Source organism: Macrobrachium nipponense, chromosome 3 (assembly GCF_015104395.2).
Source record: "Macrobrachium nipponense isolate FS-2020 chromosome 3, ASM1510439v2, whole genome shotgun sequence".
Classification (NCBI taxonomy): domain Eukaryota; kingdom Metazoa; phylum Arthropoda; class Malacostraca; order Decapoda; family Palaemonidae; genus Macrobrachium; species Macrobrachium nipponense.
The window spans coordinates 125454157-125471722 of record NC_087202.1 but is presented as its reverse complement, the minus strand read 5'-3'; the positions used below and the strand labels follow the sequence as shown (position 1 = coordinate 125471722).

The following is a 17566-nucleotide window of genomic DNA, read 5'->3' as shown; positions in this document are numbered from 1 at the left end:
TAATCAAATTATCTCTGAGCTTTATTGAAGAGCATTATACTGTGCTGTGCAATAACATGTAAGTTGCTTTCTATTAGTTCCCAAAGCTGTAGTGTGCGCATGTTCAATAATAAATTTTCGGTAAAGAGGTTCAATGAGTCTTGCCTTCTAGATGAGAGAGGACGTGCATAGTCTGTGTAAGTATCAGAGTAGTTTAGCATCTTGGTAGTAACACCTTTGTAATAACAGTAACTATTAAAAGAACCTCAGCCAATGTAAAAGTTTACCTCAAGATGCATGTCGCCGAAAAGGACACAATGCAAATAATATAGGGTTAATTGTAAATCGTTACTGAAAAAATGTACTAAATGAACTTCCAACTAGTATATGTGCATGAAGTGCAACGGAACATATCTGAGGTTACTCACATTAACACCTCCAGGTAATACCTGTTTAAAAGTAACCTGCAGCAGTTTTAATTGCTTCTAAAGAAAAAAAATTATGTTCAACTCATCAGACATAACAAATTTCCCATCAGGAAACTTACTAAGAACAAACTGTTTCTAATCTTTACAAAAATGGTTGTACATTGGTTATCCAGTATCATCAATGCTGCAGTACTGCATGCAATATTTCTGGCAACAATTTTGCATAATAAATATTACTTTTACATATCTGACCAAGTATTCTGGGTACCTCACTTATTTCCAAGTGCATTCTGTAATGGAAATTAGATGCTCTATTGAATTACAAGATTCATCATGCCCTGACTGCAATGCTTTTGCCACAGCTTAACTAGGCTTTTTAAAAAACAGGTGCAACTAAATATCTTTCTCTTTAGTTTATAACTATAAATACTCTAGAAAAATACAAATCCATCCTTGGGATATGTGTAGTCAAGTAAGTAAACACAGACTAAGCTGATGATGACTATTCACTTGACTTTTGTATAGAAAACAACGGGGCACTTCAAACAAGAAGTGACGGAGTAGGTTTTTTCCCTGGCCATGCTTCCTTGGCATACTTCTTCTTCTTTGGTTCATCTGGATCAACAGACACTTGTAAATGTGCAGGTATCTCTGGGGCAACTGGTTCTGGTGGGGCTAATTCCACCTGAAATTGGAAAAAGAAAAACCAAGTATAAAATTTCATGCAGAAAGTGGGAGAACTTCTTTTGATAATAACCTGCACCACATGATTTCCTCTCAAAGTGGTGATTTCAACTTACAAATGTTTCAGGATTGATTTAAAACTAAGCAGTTTAGCTTCCAGTATTGGCTGTGTGTTAGATCATTTTGTGCGCTAATGTGAATACTACAGGCAGTCCCCAGTTATCGTGGGGAGTTCCGCTCCGACACCTTGATGATAAGCAAAAATCACAGATAACCGGAAATTTGCAATTTATGGTGCTAATGGCGCTGATAACCGTTTATGGCGCCTCTGTTAGGTATGTAATGGTGCCATAACTCTAATAAAACTGGAAACCAACGCATTGTTGCACCGAAAATCACTGATTTTTGGTTCTAGACCAGTGCCATAAAACCGGATCGCCAATAAGCATGGGCTGCCTGTACAGTGTTCCCCCCCTATTCGCAGGGATGCATACCACACCCGCCTCCCCCCCCCCCCAACTAGAATCCATGAATAGATGAGGCCCCTATAAAAATGCTTAAAACTGCCTATTTTGTTAGTTAAAATTCAAGTAAAACCCACAAAAAATATCTATAAGTACTTGGTTTTTTCATACACAAAAAGTGTATTTTATGATGAAATTGATAAAAAAAAAAACTGGAATTTGTGGATATATCTCATAGAAAAATACTGTGAATACGCGAAATTTCCGCAAATAATGGGGATACTATATTATATATGTTCCAGAGAGAAATCTGCGAGTATGTGAGCCTACAAATCTGGAGCACACAAACTGTATGACAGTTTAAAACAAAGTGCTAAAAGTAGGTTAATAGTGGTACTCATAGTATGTATAACAGCCACTGCAGGAAAATTCTCAAAAATGTCTGAGCAAAATTTGGAACCCTTTTCTTCCTTTAAACATTAGTACTCACATTATCTCTAGCTTCAGAATGTATTCTAATTTGTTTTGAGAACCTATCAACCATAAATAGCCTTACTCTATGCAAGTGGCTCTAAGCCATATCAACTTCATAGATACTGAAACATGAAAGGTCTTACTATTATGCATGCCAGCCCATTCTCCACTGGCCAGGGGAGGCAATGCACCATTCCTCAGTGTTGTCTGACCGAGAAAGGTTATGCAGCTGGTCTTCCAAGTTTTATCAACTCATTTTTCCATTATTGTGATATGCCATTAGTTTATTTTCATTCACTCTTTTTCTCATCTATTTTACTCCACTTTCCTAAGTGCTTATCATTATTATTATAAAGGATTAGTTTATCCAGTCCTCTGAGTCTAATATCATAATTGCTTCGTGTTATATAGTACATGAATTTAATCACCTAATCTAGTACCTTTTACCTTCTGATCAGTGACATTTTTGCCACCCCAGCATAACAAATCATAAGATTCCTTTAATTGTGAGTGTGTACCATTTACTAGGTGTTTCTAATTTTATATATTCTAACATGCAGTAATTTTCACCTCTGTATAACATCAACGCTGAAATTCAATTACTTACACCACAAACTAGTACTTTCCACCCAATGAAATCCACTATCTGAACTAGATATTAGTTATAAAAATAATATCACCTTTCCTAAAATTCCCTGGCTGAAATAAAACGAAGAATGCTTACCTAGGTCAGTAGTAGCAAAAAATCCTAAAATATTTTTCAATAATTTATAACGACTACTCAGAAAAAATTACCCATACATTATGCAAATCTCCCAACTTAACATTAAGAGACCTTCCTTCATAAAAAAAATTATGCTTTTCTCATTTTACGAGGTATTCAGCCTTTGGTTGTTTACCATAACAGGTGTCTATACAAAAAATATAAGTAAGATATACTGGAAAACTTTCAATTTTAATAAAGCCACTTATTAGGTTACTCTTCTTTCCGCAATACTCCTTGTTCTGTTCCTTATTTTGCTAATTACTTTTCACTTCTTTATTTCTGCACCAATGTACTTTTCATTTGGAGCATTTTTTTTTGAAGCTGCAATTCTAAGTTTTATATTTTTTTCAGGCCTACCACCTTAACAGGATGTTAAATGTGAATATAAAAATATATGCAGAGGTACATGGTTTTCACTTATCATCTGTCTTCTAAGTTTACCTTGATTCTTCAAACAAATTTTTCTTTTACCGATTCTGATGTCAAATCAAGTCAGCCAGTGCATGGAATATTACCAGAAATCTGCAGATTAATTTGCCAATTGAAAGAAAAAGAAATTACCTCTGGAGCAGGATTCGGTAATGGCAGACCAAGTTTGGAAGATAACAAAGAGGAGAACATCGAATGGTGAGAACCACCATGACTGTGTTGCTCAGGAGGCAAATCACCATACAAGCCATCACTACGGGGAAATTGCACCATGGCTTTTCCTAACCCCTCCATTTCTCGCACACTGCTACTTGATACGAGTCCACTAATATCCAAACGTCGTTTCTGAAAAGAAAATGACAGAAATAATTAAGCTATTTTTAAACTATAAATGTTATGGATCATTCCTTAACTTACCTTGAAGTTTTGATACACATAATACTTTACAAACAAAAACTGCAGACTAAAGCTGAGAAAATTTTATTCTGGCCAGCAAATAGTGCAAACAAGCATAAATTTCTGCTGTAGCCATTTAGTCTGTGATGAAAACCGTTTCAGTTCAACAATCAATCCTACAGGAAGTCAATTTATTTGGTTATTACCGACTATCAATTGACTAGGTAATAAACAAGTGAAATTACCAATAATTTAGTCACAATTTAGTCACAGGAACATAAGGCTGAAGTCCAGTAAAACTAGGACTTAACCGATTAGTTGATCTCACACCAAAACCCTGCTGCATGATTTGTTTTTATAAATAACATTGCTTGTTTGTGTGGTGTTTTTACGTTGCATGGAAACAGTGGTTAGTCAGCAACAGGACCAATGGCTTTTTGTGCACTTCTATCACCAGAAATACACATCTCTGCAAAATTTAAAGAAACGCCACAAACAAATGTCTCTGGATAGTTTTGTTGTGGGATAGGGGTCCAGCAACTCTCAAGCTGGTCCTAGTGCCAGTAAAAAACGAAGTGGGGAAATAACCTCAAGTAGTGCCAGTAAAAAACGAAGAGAAATAACCCCAGAAAGGTCCTTGATACCTTTAGTTCTTCTGGAGGGAGAATTCCCTTCCAAACAATAACCTCTCCTCCTCCCTCTCCCCTCTCCGTCTTCCATATGCTGACAGGTGTTTTCCATAAAGGTAAGAGTGATGTTCAGTGTTCATTTATTCATTTCATTAGTCATTTATATTTATTTCTCATTGTTTCTGTATGTAAAACTGTGTTTATTCCCTATAAAATGTATTTTGAGAATATATTTTTGGGGGTCTGGAACGCATTAGCGGGACTGGCCAGCACCCCTATACATAGGGGTATAGGGCAAAAAACGCAAAGTCATGAAAAAATTCATGGAGCTTCGTATGGCAACGGAGAATGTGTATAAGAAATATTTCGTCAAAATTCCTCTAACTTTCGTAGTTACAGGGTAATTAGTAAGCTTAACTCAATAAGCAAAAACCATTGATCCCCACAAGAAATGCAATATTTCTTCTGTTATCGTAAATTTTGATAATTATTGCAAAGAAATTGTGACCAATGGCATCTGTAGTGATTCCATGAGTCGCGGGAGGGAAGGTTCTCAGCTTACCACCCTACAAAGCAAGCAGAAAATGAAAGAGGTTACACGTTCGAGTTTCCTCTTTGATATTCGCTTGCTTTTACATTTGTTTATCTTTGTTTTGGCCTGAATTTCATTATGTTAAAGAGGAAAAGACAAGCAAACCATCTACCTAACATACAGAAGAAGAAAATTCGCTCTAATATGAGTTCAGAATATCATAATAACCGCGACATTAGCGTAGTTAGTGAAGAGAGAGAGGGCGGGGCTATGGTCTTTGAGCAAAGGGATTTCCATTTATGATAAATAACATAAGTTTTGGTTTATTAATACTCAAAAAGAAATATGAAATTCATAATAATCATGATTTATTAACATTGTCTTTGTAAAAAGAGAGTTCATGTTAGAGTTTCACCTCTGACATTCTCTCTTGCTTTTACGTTTGTTTATCTTTGTTTCGGCAACAATTTCATCATGCCAAAGAGGAAAAGGCAAGGAAAACATCTCGCTAACATACAGAAGAAGAAAATTTGCTCTAAAGCCAAGTTAGTGCAGGAGAGAGAGAGAGAGTTGTGCAGGAAGGAGTGCCCCGTCTTGCCTGACGCAGTGCCCCAGGCTACAATATATGAGCAAACGGATCTTCATTTATGATTAAATTATGATAAATAACATAGTTTTGGTTTATTAATACCCAAAAAAGAAATATAAATTCATTATAATCATTATTTATTTACAACGTCTTTGTAAAAATACAAAGGAAAACTTTGACGCCCGTATCTCAAAACTATACTTATTGACCTTCAAATTCTATCTTCTCCCTTAGTTTTAAAGCTATAGCATTGAAATTTGGTATATAACTTGAAGACATTACAGAACAATCAAGTGCAGCTCTTTTTTCCAATTTTTGTTTCTTTTTTTTCTAAATTTTTTCCTGATTTATAGGGTTTATTTTTTTATCATAATGAAAAAAAGTGACTTTTAGAAAAAATACTCTTCATTTGATTAGAGGTCTACATCAGGTCTATATATGGTAGTAATCCAAGGTCTTAATATTAAATATCAAAGGAGGAGACAGAATTTTAAAAATGGTTATTTTTGGGATAAATCGCCCTGGCGTCACAAAACCGAAGGTCAGAGGCAAAAATCTTATGCAGTTTGGAGATGTCCCAAGTCACCTTATTAAGTAGTATGAATGTCAAAGTCCTGTCCTTAAAAAATGGCATTGGCTGGCCAGCCCCCTTAACCCTTAAACGCCGAAGCAGTAAAAAAAAAAAAGTCTCCCGTGTGCCGGAGACGTTTCAGAGTGAGCGCGGAAGAGGAAAAAATATTTTTTTTTAAATCATAGCGCGCTTAGTTTTCAAGATTAAGAGTTTATTTTTAGCTCCTTTTTTTGTCATTGCCTGAAGTTTAGTATGCAACCATCAGAAATGAAAAAAATTATCATTATCATATATAAATAATGTGATATATGATAGCGCAAAAACGAAATTTCATATATAATTGTATTCAAATCGCGCTGTGCGTAAAACGGTTAAAGGTAACAAGTTACTTTTTTTGTCGTTGTAATGAACACTAAATTGCAATCATTTTGGTACATAACAAACTGTAAAACAATAAAAGCAACACAGAGAAAATATTATCACAAAATAATGCATGAATTCGTAACGCGCGGACGTAAACATATTTTTTCAAAAATTCACCATAAATCTAAATATTGTCTTAGAGACTTCCAATTTCTTTCAAATTGAAGACACATAATTGAATATTACTATACTGTAAGAATATTAGCTTACAGATGCAGTTTTTGACCATATCTGACGAGTTAAAGTTGACCGAATGTCGAATTTTTTTTATAGATATTTTTTTTATGCAATTATTTCGGGAATAAGAAAAGCTACAACTTTCAAATATTTTTCGTTTTATTCTACATGAAATTGCGCACATTTTCATATATAAAACTCTATGAAATGCCTAATATGAAATGGAGCAAATATTCCGAGAATGGAACTTACGCATTTCGGAGATTTGTGGCGGAGAATCCGCGCGCGGGGAGGGAAAAGTAAAAGTTTTTTTTAAAAATTCACCATAAATTTAAATATTGTGCTAGAGACTTCGAATTTGTTTCACGATGAAGATAAATGACTGAATATTACTAGACTGTAAGAGTTTTATCTTACAATTGCGTTTTTCGACCATTTCGGTAGAGTCAAATTTGACCGAACGTGGTTTTTTTTCTATTTATCGTGATTTATATGCAAATATTTCGAAAATGAGAAAAGCTACAACCCTTCAACTATTTTTTGTGTATTATACATGAAATTGCGCACATTTTCTTATATAAAACGTTATGTAACGGCTAATTTAAAATGGTGCAAACATTACCACAATCGCACGTAGGATTTTTTCGGAAGAGTTACCGCGCGGACGTAAAGAAAATGTTATTTTTTTCATAAATTCACCATAAATCGAAATATTGTGCTAGAGACTTCCAATTTGTTGCAAAATGAAGGTAAATGCTTGAATATTACTAGAATATAAGCGTTATAGCTTACAATTGCGTTTTTCGACCACTTCGGTAGAGTCAAAATTGACCGAAGGTTGAAAATTTGTCACTTATCATTTTTTATATGAAAATATTTCAAAACTGATAAAAGCTACAACCATGGGTTGTTTTTAGTTGTATTGTGCATGAAATTGCTCACATTTTCATATATAAAACTTTATGTAACGGCTAATTTAAAATGGTGCAAACATTACCACAATCACATGTATGATTTTTTTCGGAAGAGTTACCGCGCGGACGTAAGGAAAAAGTTTTTTCATAAATTCACCATAAATCGAAATATTGTGCTAGAGACTTCCAATTAGTTGCAAAATTAAGTTAAATGATTGAATATTACTAAAATATAAGATTTTTAGCTTAAAATTGCATTTTTCGACCATTTCGGTAAAGTCAAAGTTGACCGAAGGTTGAAATTTTGGCACTTATCGTTATTTATATAAAAATATCTCAAAACTGATAAAAGCTACAATCATGAGTATTTTTTGGTTGTATTCTACATAAAAATGCGCACATTTTCATATATAATACTCCATGTAACGGCTAATTTAAAATGGTAAAAAAATTATGTCAATGTGACAAAATAATTTCCGAGATGTGTCACAGATACTTTTTAGTGCGGCAAGAAAGAAATTCGTGCTTGCGCGCCTGCGTAACGATTGTAAACAAAACACCACCTTGATCCGTGAACTCCCCAGCATCCCCCAAGGCGCGTGATTCAGAGTTTTTTGCTGGTAGGCCTAAAAGTATTTTTCCGCGAATTTTTAAAAAAACTTTTGTATGTCGAAGTAAAATACATCCAGTCGGCACCCGAGAGACAAAAAATGTCGACGTAAAATACGTCCAGTCGGCGTTTAAGGGTTAATTGTATTTACATTATTCCTTATGGGAACTATTGTTTCAGTTTTCGTATGTTTCGGTTTTCGTGGGAGGTTCTGGAACAGATTATGTACGAAAACCAAGGTTCCGCTGTATGTCTTCACAGAGACAATATTGGTATAAGTAGAGGATTCCTTTTTCCCATCAATGATTTTGACCAATGCTGGAGAGTAATTTAGTTCAGCCAATTTCTCCAACTCTATTTTAACAGGAACTTCCTTTAGCACCTCAGTGACAGGATGCTTTACAGAGCATCAGTAGTATATCTGTATTCTAATGATGTACAGCATCATCACATCAATTAGTACCAAAAGTCTTTCATTCATCTTGCTATTAACTTGGAAAAAAGTATTTCTAGAAGAATTATTGATGTCATTGCGTGCAAGTTTAAAAGAGAACAAAAAGATATTTTAGTGTAATGCATTATTTCCAGTAACTATTTGTTTATTTGGTGATCTACCAATATTTCCAGTCATTCAATTTTTCTCCTCTTCATTTTTTCATTTCATATACACAATCAGTCCCCAGCTTACTACGTTCCAAGGTTACAACACATTTCAAATATATTCATAGACTTATTTCCTGGCTTATGATGCATGTTTCAGGGTTATGATGCTTACAACGCCAATCTGATGGAAGAAATGTGGCTCCAAACTGGCACAATAATAAAAAATTGGAGTTATTTTTTAATGAAAAACTCAATTAAAATGCAATCTTTGCTTTCAATATTACACCCAAAGCATTAAAAGTAAGGTTTTCTTAAGATTTTCGACAATCTTTTGGCTTATGATGTGGTGTAGGAATGGAACACCCATTATAAATGTTGGGACTGCCTGTATAGGCACTTCATTCACTGTAATTCAAGAATGACAGACTATTGATGTTTGGGGAACATAAGGGAGGCTGCTACTAGGAAATGGTACTCAATGTTTATCTCACTAGACTAACCACAAAAGTCAAACTCAGCCTGGCATGGATGAGTGTATAATCTGGAGATAGCTTACAAACTGCTAATGGCTATTTCCTCCATAAATACTCCGCCTCTGAGGTACTGCATGACAGTGTCCAATTGTGAAGAACTTGAGTCTCATAAACATGAGTGATTAGAAATTTCTGCTGGGACAAAGCCATCAACAGAAAAGCAGGTCCAAATGCAAGCAGTCCCAGGTTCTCAGCAGGGTGCTGATAAGCAAAAACCACCATTAACCAAAACTCAGCAATTCATGGTGCTTATGGCACCAAGTTTCGGTTAATGGTGCCTCTGTTAGGTATGTTATGGCACCATAACTCTATCATCAGCACCTTATGGCACCGATAACCAAAACTCGGCCTGTTATGTCGCCATATATTGCCAATTTTATGGTGGGGGACTGCCTGTACTGTTCCTCATTCAGTCTGAGAGGAGCTGTTAATGTCATTTATGCGATCCTTGGGTCCTAGAATCTTGTCCAGGATTTGCTTGATTACAAAAAAGGTTAGCTCAATGATTACAAAAGAAGGTAATCTGTAAATTTCCCTGCTGTCACAAGGATACAGGCGGCCCTCGGTTAGCGGCAGGGGTTCCGTTCCTAGCCACCGACACTAATTGATTTTCGACACTAAGCGATTTTAAAGACTACGTCCGCCGCACACCTTCTTTTGAAATTCTAGACCAGTTAACAGCACCCTAGACCAGTCAAATGGCGCTGTAATCCCGCGATGGCGCAATAAGGAAAATTATATTTATTCAGTATAGTACTACAGTGGTCCCCCCGTATTCGCGGGGATGCGTACCAGACCCCCCCGGGAATAGTTAGAACCCGCGAATGTTTGGAACCCCTATGAAAATGCTAAAAACAGCCTATTTTGTTAGTTAAAACTGAAGAAAACCCACTAAAAATTTTCATACTTGGTTTTTTTAATAGTTTTATCACAAAAAGTGCATTTTATGATGAAATTCATAAAAAAACCCAGGAATTTGTGGATATTTATCATAGAAAAATACCGTGAATGCGTGAATTTTCCGCGAATAATGCAGGGAAACGTTCCCCAGAGAAATCCGCGAATGTGTGAGTCCGCGAATCTGGAGAACGCGAATATGGGGGGTCCACTGTATAGAATTTACTATACAATAGTACTGTACAGTACATTATTGTATTATAAAAACTGTAAAGTGAAAAAAGCCTAGCTTTAATCCTTTGGGTGTCTAGAGTATGTATAGATATAATAAGGTTTTATACAGTGTACAGATAGCTGTAGTGTTCAAGTTAAGATAATTCGTCTTACGATAATCCGATTTTATGAGACCAAATTACAATAGCCTAACTTTATCCCATCTTCTAGTTACATAAGTTCAAAAACAGCAAAAGAGAATGATAAAAGTATGGTTTTCACTTGATACTCATTGTGTAAATGTGTACAGCCATGAACAACCGAACGGGAAACAACTTCTTTTTTTCTAAGTACAACCGAATTCGATAACATCCGTTTGGCTTGTATTTCAAGCATCGTACTATAGTACACTAATATACAGTAGTTGTTATAAATGACGTTATGTAGAATAGAACCGAGATATTTTAATGTAATAACTTTATTCCCTATAGATCAAAGATCAATATAGATCAAAGATCAATCCGGAAATATACTGTTAAATTTAAACCTAGTTATAACTGAAGCTGAGAAAACTGTTCAAGCTGCTAATGACTATTATCGTGGATTGGCAACAAGGATAAAACTCCAGTAAACGTATGCCATCAAACACAACCGTAGATAAAATTGAGATAAAATAATTTTAATCAAAACTATGATACAAAGGAAAATTGCGAACGGAATCACATAATTTTTTTACGCAATAAAAATGTCGCAATGTAATCTGTTAACGAAAAAAAAATTAGCTCACAATCACAATGACACATTCAATTCATATTTCCACCTAAAAACACGTCGTATAAGGAAAAATAACCTTGTCTCATGTAAGTCAAGTATCTAGATATTCGTTTATGGTAACAAGAAGCAAGAAAATTCGCTCAGAATTGCGCTAAATATGGTGAAACAAACTCGTATTCGCCATCAGCTGATTTGAAACCAAAACATTGGCCGCTCCGCAGAATACTGGCTTAAATTTGCCGTAGTATTTTATAATACAATAATATGAGAATACATACAATATTATTGGATACAGTGAAGTAATGTATAACTTTTTAAAGGATTTGTGGAAAAGATGCATATTTACTTTTTCTTCTATGCTTATCTTAATTTTCGTCACTATGCCAGCTACGCAGCAGCGGCATCTCGAGCTTGTACGGTCATACCTCAATTTTGTGCTCGAGTAACAAAGCCAAAAATCGACCGAGTTGCACAGTTGTATTTTGTACTCGTACCCCATGGAAAAACAAACATATTGCAGTTGCAAAATTGAATGTACAGTGGTACCTCGAGATACAAAATTAATCCGTTCCGAGGCGGCCTTCGTATCATGAGTTTTTCGTATCTTGAACTGCATTTTACATGTAAAATGCCTAATAAGTTCTGAGCCCTACAAAAACAGTAAATTGTATTTTGATGCCTACAACACATGTTCTAGGGTTACGACGCCGATCCGACGGAAGAAAATGACTCCAAAAAGGCAAAATACTGTACATCTAGAGTAATATTCAACTGCATGTAATGTTCAACCCCATTTTTACTGCATATATTAAGACTTTAGCATATGTCCCTCAGCAATAAGCCTAGCCTATGTTAGCAGTTGCTACTGTAGCCTAGTCTATGATTCGGACATCTAAACCTAAGAAGCTAAAAGCTTAGAATATGCCAATAAAATGTATAAATAATCAGTATGTACTCATTTCAATTAATTATTAATTAATCATTAACTATAATACACACAAAAAAAAAAACCTTCCAATCGTTTGTTTACATTCAGTCTTACGAGTACCGAACGATCGCCAAACAATCACTTTTCCTAGCACACAGTAAGCCATAAATTTTCATTAGTATCTCTCTTCAACTAATGAAACTACCAAACAGTATAATAACCAATCATTTCTATTCTTTATTCTATCTTTACCTAATGGAGATACCAAGTTACTGACAGCTATAATGAAACATACGTAATATTAAAACAGAAGAAGAATTCTAGAAAATACGTATCTGTTGGCTTCGATGATTTTTTTCATTAAATGTATTGCATGTACTCATTTTGAATAATTATTAAGTAACCATTAACTATAATAAACAATCAAACAAAAAAAAAAGCTTCCAAACTTCTGTTTACATCCAGCACTTACGAGTACCGAATGATCGCCAAGCAATCACTTTTCCTAGCACACAGTATGCCATAAATTTCCATTATTTCTCTTCAACTACTGAAACTACCAAACAGTATGACAATTCATTTCTATTCTTTATTCTATCTTTACCTAATGTTTTTTTTTTATTAAATGTATTGCATGAGTAAGTTTTTCAATTTACAGCATCCTTTTACCAATAGAACACATAGAGCACAAGGGGTAGATGCTGACCAATAGGAGAGCAGGATCTTATGGGGTGACTAGCATCAGGAACCAATGAGAGAGCGGGAGGATGGTGGCGAGTTGGAGGCGTGCGAGTTTTAAAATTGTTCTCGGTGGTCCGGGCGAATCTCGGGACTTTACAGCAACAACCTTTCGTAACTTGAACTATGTATTTTCGTAAGGAGAGCCAAAAAAATCTTCGTATTTGCTTTCGTATCTCGAGTTTTTCGTAATTTGAGCCTTTCGTATGTCGAGGTACCACTGCATACGCAAATTTTGTCTTTTAAAATAAATTTATGCAACAATTGTAAATATAATTTATTATAAAAATGTGATTCAATTATATAAATTAAAATTTTATTATTCGGGCACGATTGAACAACCTATTGTCTTCGTCATGTGAAGGGCTGTTACAAAGACTTCAAATGGACATGCGTACCGCCATGTATCATATTCATGTACAAAAATAAAATAAATACCCTGTAATACATTTTTCATGTACATTTTAAACATAAATGCATGAAAACTTATAACAAAAAGCTGAAGTTTCATTAACAAAATGAGTTATAATTAGCTCCCAATTTAATAAAATAACACCATGCATTTTTCAGAACAGTAGTGGACAATAACGAACATGAAAAAAACATCCTCTGACAATGTGGAGGGTAGTTATAAAAGCTGCCTTAATTTGTATCATATTTATGTAAAAAAATAAAAATACCCTATACGTAATATACTTTCATACACATTTTAAACATAAAAGCATGACCATTTATAAAATCGACACATCAATCGCTAAATTTGCACTATTTTCAGAAAAGCGGCAGGTGGCGGCTTACAAGAACGAATATGAAAAAACATCGCATTTGATAACGTGAAGGCCAGTTTCAAAAGCTGCCTTTGTATCATATTTCTGTGCAGAAATAAAAATACCTATACGTAATACATTTTCATACACCTTTTAAACATAAAAGCATGAACATTTATAAATCGACACATCCATAGCTAAATTTGCACTCATTTAACTCTATATTTTCGGCATAGAACAGTGTCAGAGGCATAGATTTTACCCTAATACCTATGTAATAACTCTCAATAAAAATTTTTAACTCAAAATTTTTTAATATCATTTGCATAACCTTTATGGGCTGAACAGTATTTCTACAAATATATATGTACTCGTTAGACAACGGCACTAGCAGCGCTGTTGACTGAAAATTGTGCCGTAAAAATACCTTAAAATGCCTTATTTTTTTAATGAATATTTTTGACGACAGCCATAAAACTGATTCGCCACTGAGCGATTGCGCCGTTAACCGCGGGCCGCCTGTATATGGAAGTCAGTCTCTCTCTCTCTCTCTCTCTTTCACACACAAAATTTGGTTCAGAAAGTCACATGAATTTTCACTGAGTGACAGCATTTCATTTCATCAAACTTAATACTTTATGATGATGCTCTAACTTCCTCGAAGAAAATTCAGATTTTAAAGCTTTAACATTTTTAGAATTTTGCATATAGGAATGTAACTGTGCTCACAATTAGTATTTAAAACATTACAAAATACAGTGAAATTTCACTCATTTCAGACAGCACTTACCTTAGAAGGCACCACAGTAGTTTGAACAAGATTTCTAAATCTTCCAACACTTGGATCAACATCTTCAGGATTTATAACATCTTCTTCATCTTTAAAACTGACATTAAATTTGTGTCTTTTCCGCCCTCTCGGTTTTGGATCATCTTCGCCAATTCCCAACATGGAAATACGTCGATTGTGGGCAGTGTTGAATTCAGTGAGGTTCTGTGAAAGTCAACCCAAAGACATGTCCAAATGAACACTCCATAATAAGTCCCATAAAAAAAAATTGATCCCAAATACATACCAGGAAAGTACAAACTGTGAAATGGCCAAAAATTTTAGCTGTATCATTGAAAAATAAATGCTTGCTTAAAACTCTTGTTTGAGAGAAAATAATGATGCTTATGGAAGCACAGACTAAGCTATGAGAATTTAAATAAGGGGATAACAGAAATACTAATACTCCTTTTTCCTAAATCAACAAGTCTTGCTTATACTGTACATACTCAATTTACATAAGTTTGCTGTACTTTAGAGCTTTATGTATGCTAACTGCTGCCATAGTTTACATTCTCTGTAATATTTCATCACAGCACATGAAGAAAACATGAAAGTTTCCTTGATAAAGTTCATAATGGGAGTCATTAGGTTGAAAAAGCTTTTATAATTAATATGGATTTTTTAAAAGGAAACCCTTCATTTATGTTAGGTAAATTTGTGGTCATGACAAATCCCAGATACATCATTCTTGAATAAAAGACCATATTGCTTGAGAGGTTGAATAAAACTATACACCAAGGAAATACAGAGACAAATTATACTTAATAAAAGCCTAATTATTGGACGTGCTACTGCTTGGTAAAGGTTTTAAACTGGTTGGAAATGTGAGGAAAATTGGAGTGCGCTACTTGACGGGTGTTTCATAAGCCTCTTTGGCACGTGGCTAGTTTAGTAGCCGCTAGTGCTAGCTACGAGTTAACTTACCCCAGCAAGTTGATACTAGGATAGTTATTGTTGACCTTGGGCAAGAAGAGGTGTAGTTCACAGGTCACTAGTACTAATGGCTGTTAAACTAGCAATGTGTCAAAGAGGCTTTAGCAAGAATAATTGCAGTGTTTCTTGCTAAATAACCACTGCAGCTGGTCTGCTCTTCACAACATCAAATTAATGGTTTTGTCAAGGTAATTACTTTTCTTTTATCTGAATCATGAAATTTAAGCTGCCACCAAGTGCTAGGGCATTTTTGGTCAATCAGTGCCTAAGACAGTGAAAAAATAAGAGTTGGAATGGTTGGATTGTAAAATACGGCGATCTAAAAAATTAAGCAGATGAAGTACAAGGAATTGGGAGAACACCATAGGTTACACTGAGTAAGATGTAGATAGATTGGACAGCAAGCTTGAAGAAATGGAAGTATGTACAGTAAATGGCTTAAAAGTGGGTGCAGCTAAGGCCAGAGGGATAATTTTCACAGAAATTCCTGTGCTATAATATAAAGTGTTATTTTCATAATAAAATAGTTTCATATAATCTTACCAAGTACGTAATTATATAGCTATTTCAACTTGTGTGGCAGCTTAAATTTTGAATTTTGCCATACCACTTCTATTATTTTAGCATTGGTGACTAACCCAGCCCACTTTCAGGGAAGAACCGGTGCGACACACCTGAAGAGCTCAACTCGTTTGATGTCCGCAAGAGGGAAGGAGGGAGGGCTCTGATTCTGTCTGTCATTTCTTGTTAAGTATATATGAAGCTTAATTATATTAAGAAAATAACATTTTTATATACGTACTGTATATGATGGCGTATAAGGCAACCTTTTAACCTTAAAAAAACCTCCCCAAAATGGGAGGTCGTCTTATACGCCGTGTATAAAAAGTAAACCATAAATCCTGCTGCGAATTTCAATGATAGGCTAACCCCAGAAGCGTCGGTAGTTTTGTCAAATGTTACCTAACATCCCAACTCGACACTAAACAAAACATTTGTAATAATGGTCAAAATCATAGGTAATTCAATTGAACCACTAGCGACACAACTATTGATACTGTAAACAAAACAACTGTACAGTGGCCCCCAAGTATTTGTTGAGGATAGGAACCAGACCCCCCTGCGAATAGTTAGAACCAACAAATAGTTGGCCTATTTTGTTAGTTAAAACTCAAGAAAAAAACAAAAAAAATTTTTGTACCTGGTTTTGTTAATATTTTTATCACAAAAACTGCATTTTATGAAGAAATAGATAAAAAAACAGGAATTTGTGGATATTTCCCACAGAAAAATACAGCGAATAGACAAATTTCCCACAAATACTAATGGAGGAATATGTTCCAGAGAGATATCTGCAAATACGCGAGTCTGCAAATCCGAGGAACTTGAATATGGAGGCCCACTGCAATTGCTGTGGATAATTACCATAATTAGATGTTAGGATGAGTGAGCTGCCACTATGTCATAGGTGTAAGATCTCTATCTGTAATTCTAAAATCTAAAAGCTCTATATTACAAATCACTTTGCTATAAGTGTACGGTCTCTATATGTAATACTAAAAAACAAAAATGCTCTACTTTTATATATACCTAAACATTTTCTGGAGAAAACAATCATTTGTAAAAGTTAATTGAAACATTTTTATCAGAAGCCATTTGTATTTGACGATTGTTTACATTCTCAAATTCTCAGCTGATTGAGTAGTAATATCGATATCTTCATTGCCATTAGCTGCTAAAAGAGACGTAATTCGGTGATAATTTTTCTTGTAAATTAACAAAATTCGGTTTAAAACATGCACAATACTTGATTGTGTAAGCATTAAGTGTGATTTCGCCAGTTTCAGACATAACTTTTTCACTTGCCCGTTATTAATTTTATTCAGCCTCAGCTGTAACCTGCAGCTTCAGTAGACTGTTATTCCGTCTTCACGTCTCCACTGCTTGAAGAAAGAGGAAAAAGTAATTTAGTTTTAGTTTTGGAAGCCACCATTGAGAATCAGCAGGTTTTAACAATGTGACTTGGCAATCAGCTGTTTCTCGATTCTGTTGTTTATGTCAGTACAGGCTTACAATGGCTTCATCCATAATTCTAAAACCCATAATTTCTTAGTGGAGGATGAAGCACCATCATAAGTATTATGGAGAGAGAGAGAGAGAGAGAGAGAGAAGAGAGAGAGAGAGCGAGAGAGAGAGAGAGAGAGAGAGAGAGATTTGCCCTGGGTAGGTTGTTACACTGACAGATATCCATTAGCAAAATCAAGTAATAGTTGTGTACAGAGA

General features: G+C 34.9%; 1 protein-coding gene across 1 annotated transcript in view; it reads right to left on the bottom strand.

Moving 5' to 3' along the window:
- LOC135222046 (nuclear inhibitor of protein phosphatase 1-like) overlaps window positions 1–17566 on the bottom strand; it is a gene marked incomplete at its 3' end in the record, with an annotated part of 36163 nt that continues 18597 nt past the window's right edge. The window contains 3 exon segments of the mRNA XM_064260181.1: window positions 1–1092; window positions 3357–3569; window positions 14309–14512. Of these exon segments, the coding sequence (XP_064116251.1) occupies window positions 949–1092; window positions 3357–3569; window positions 14309–14512 (561 nt within the window).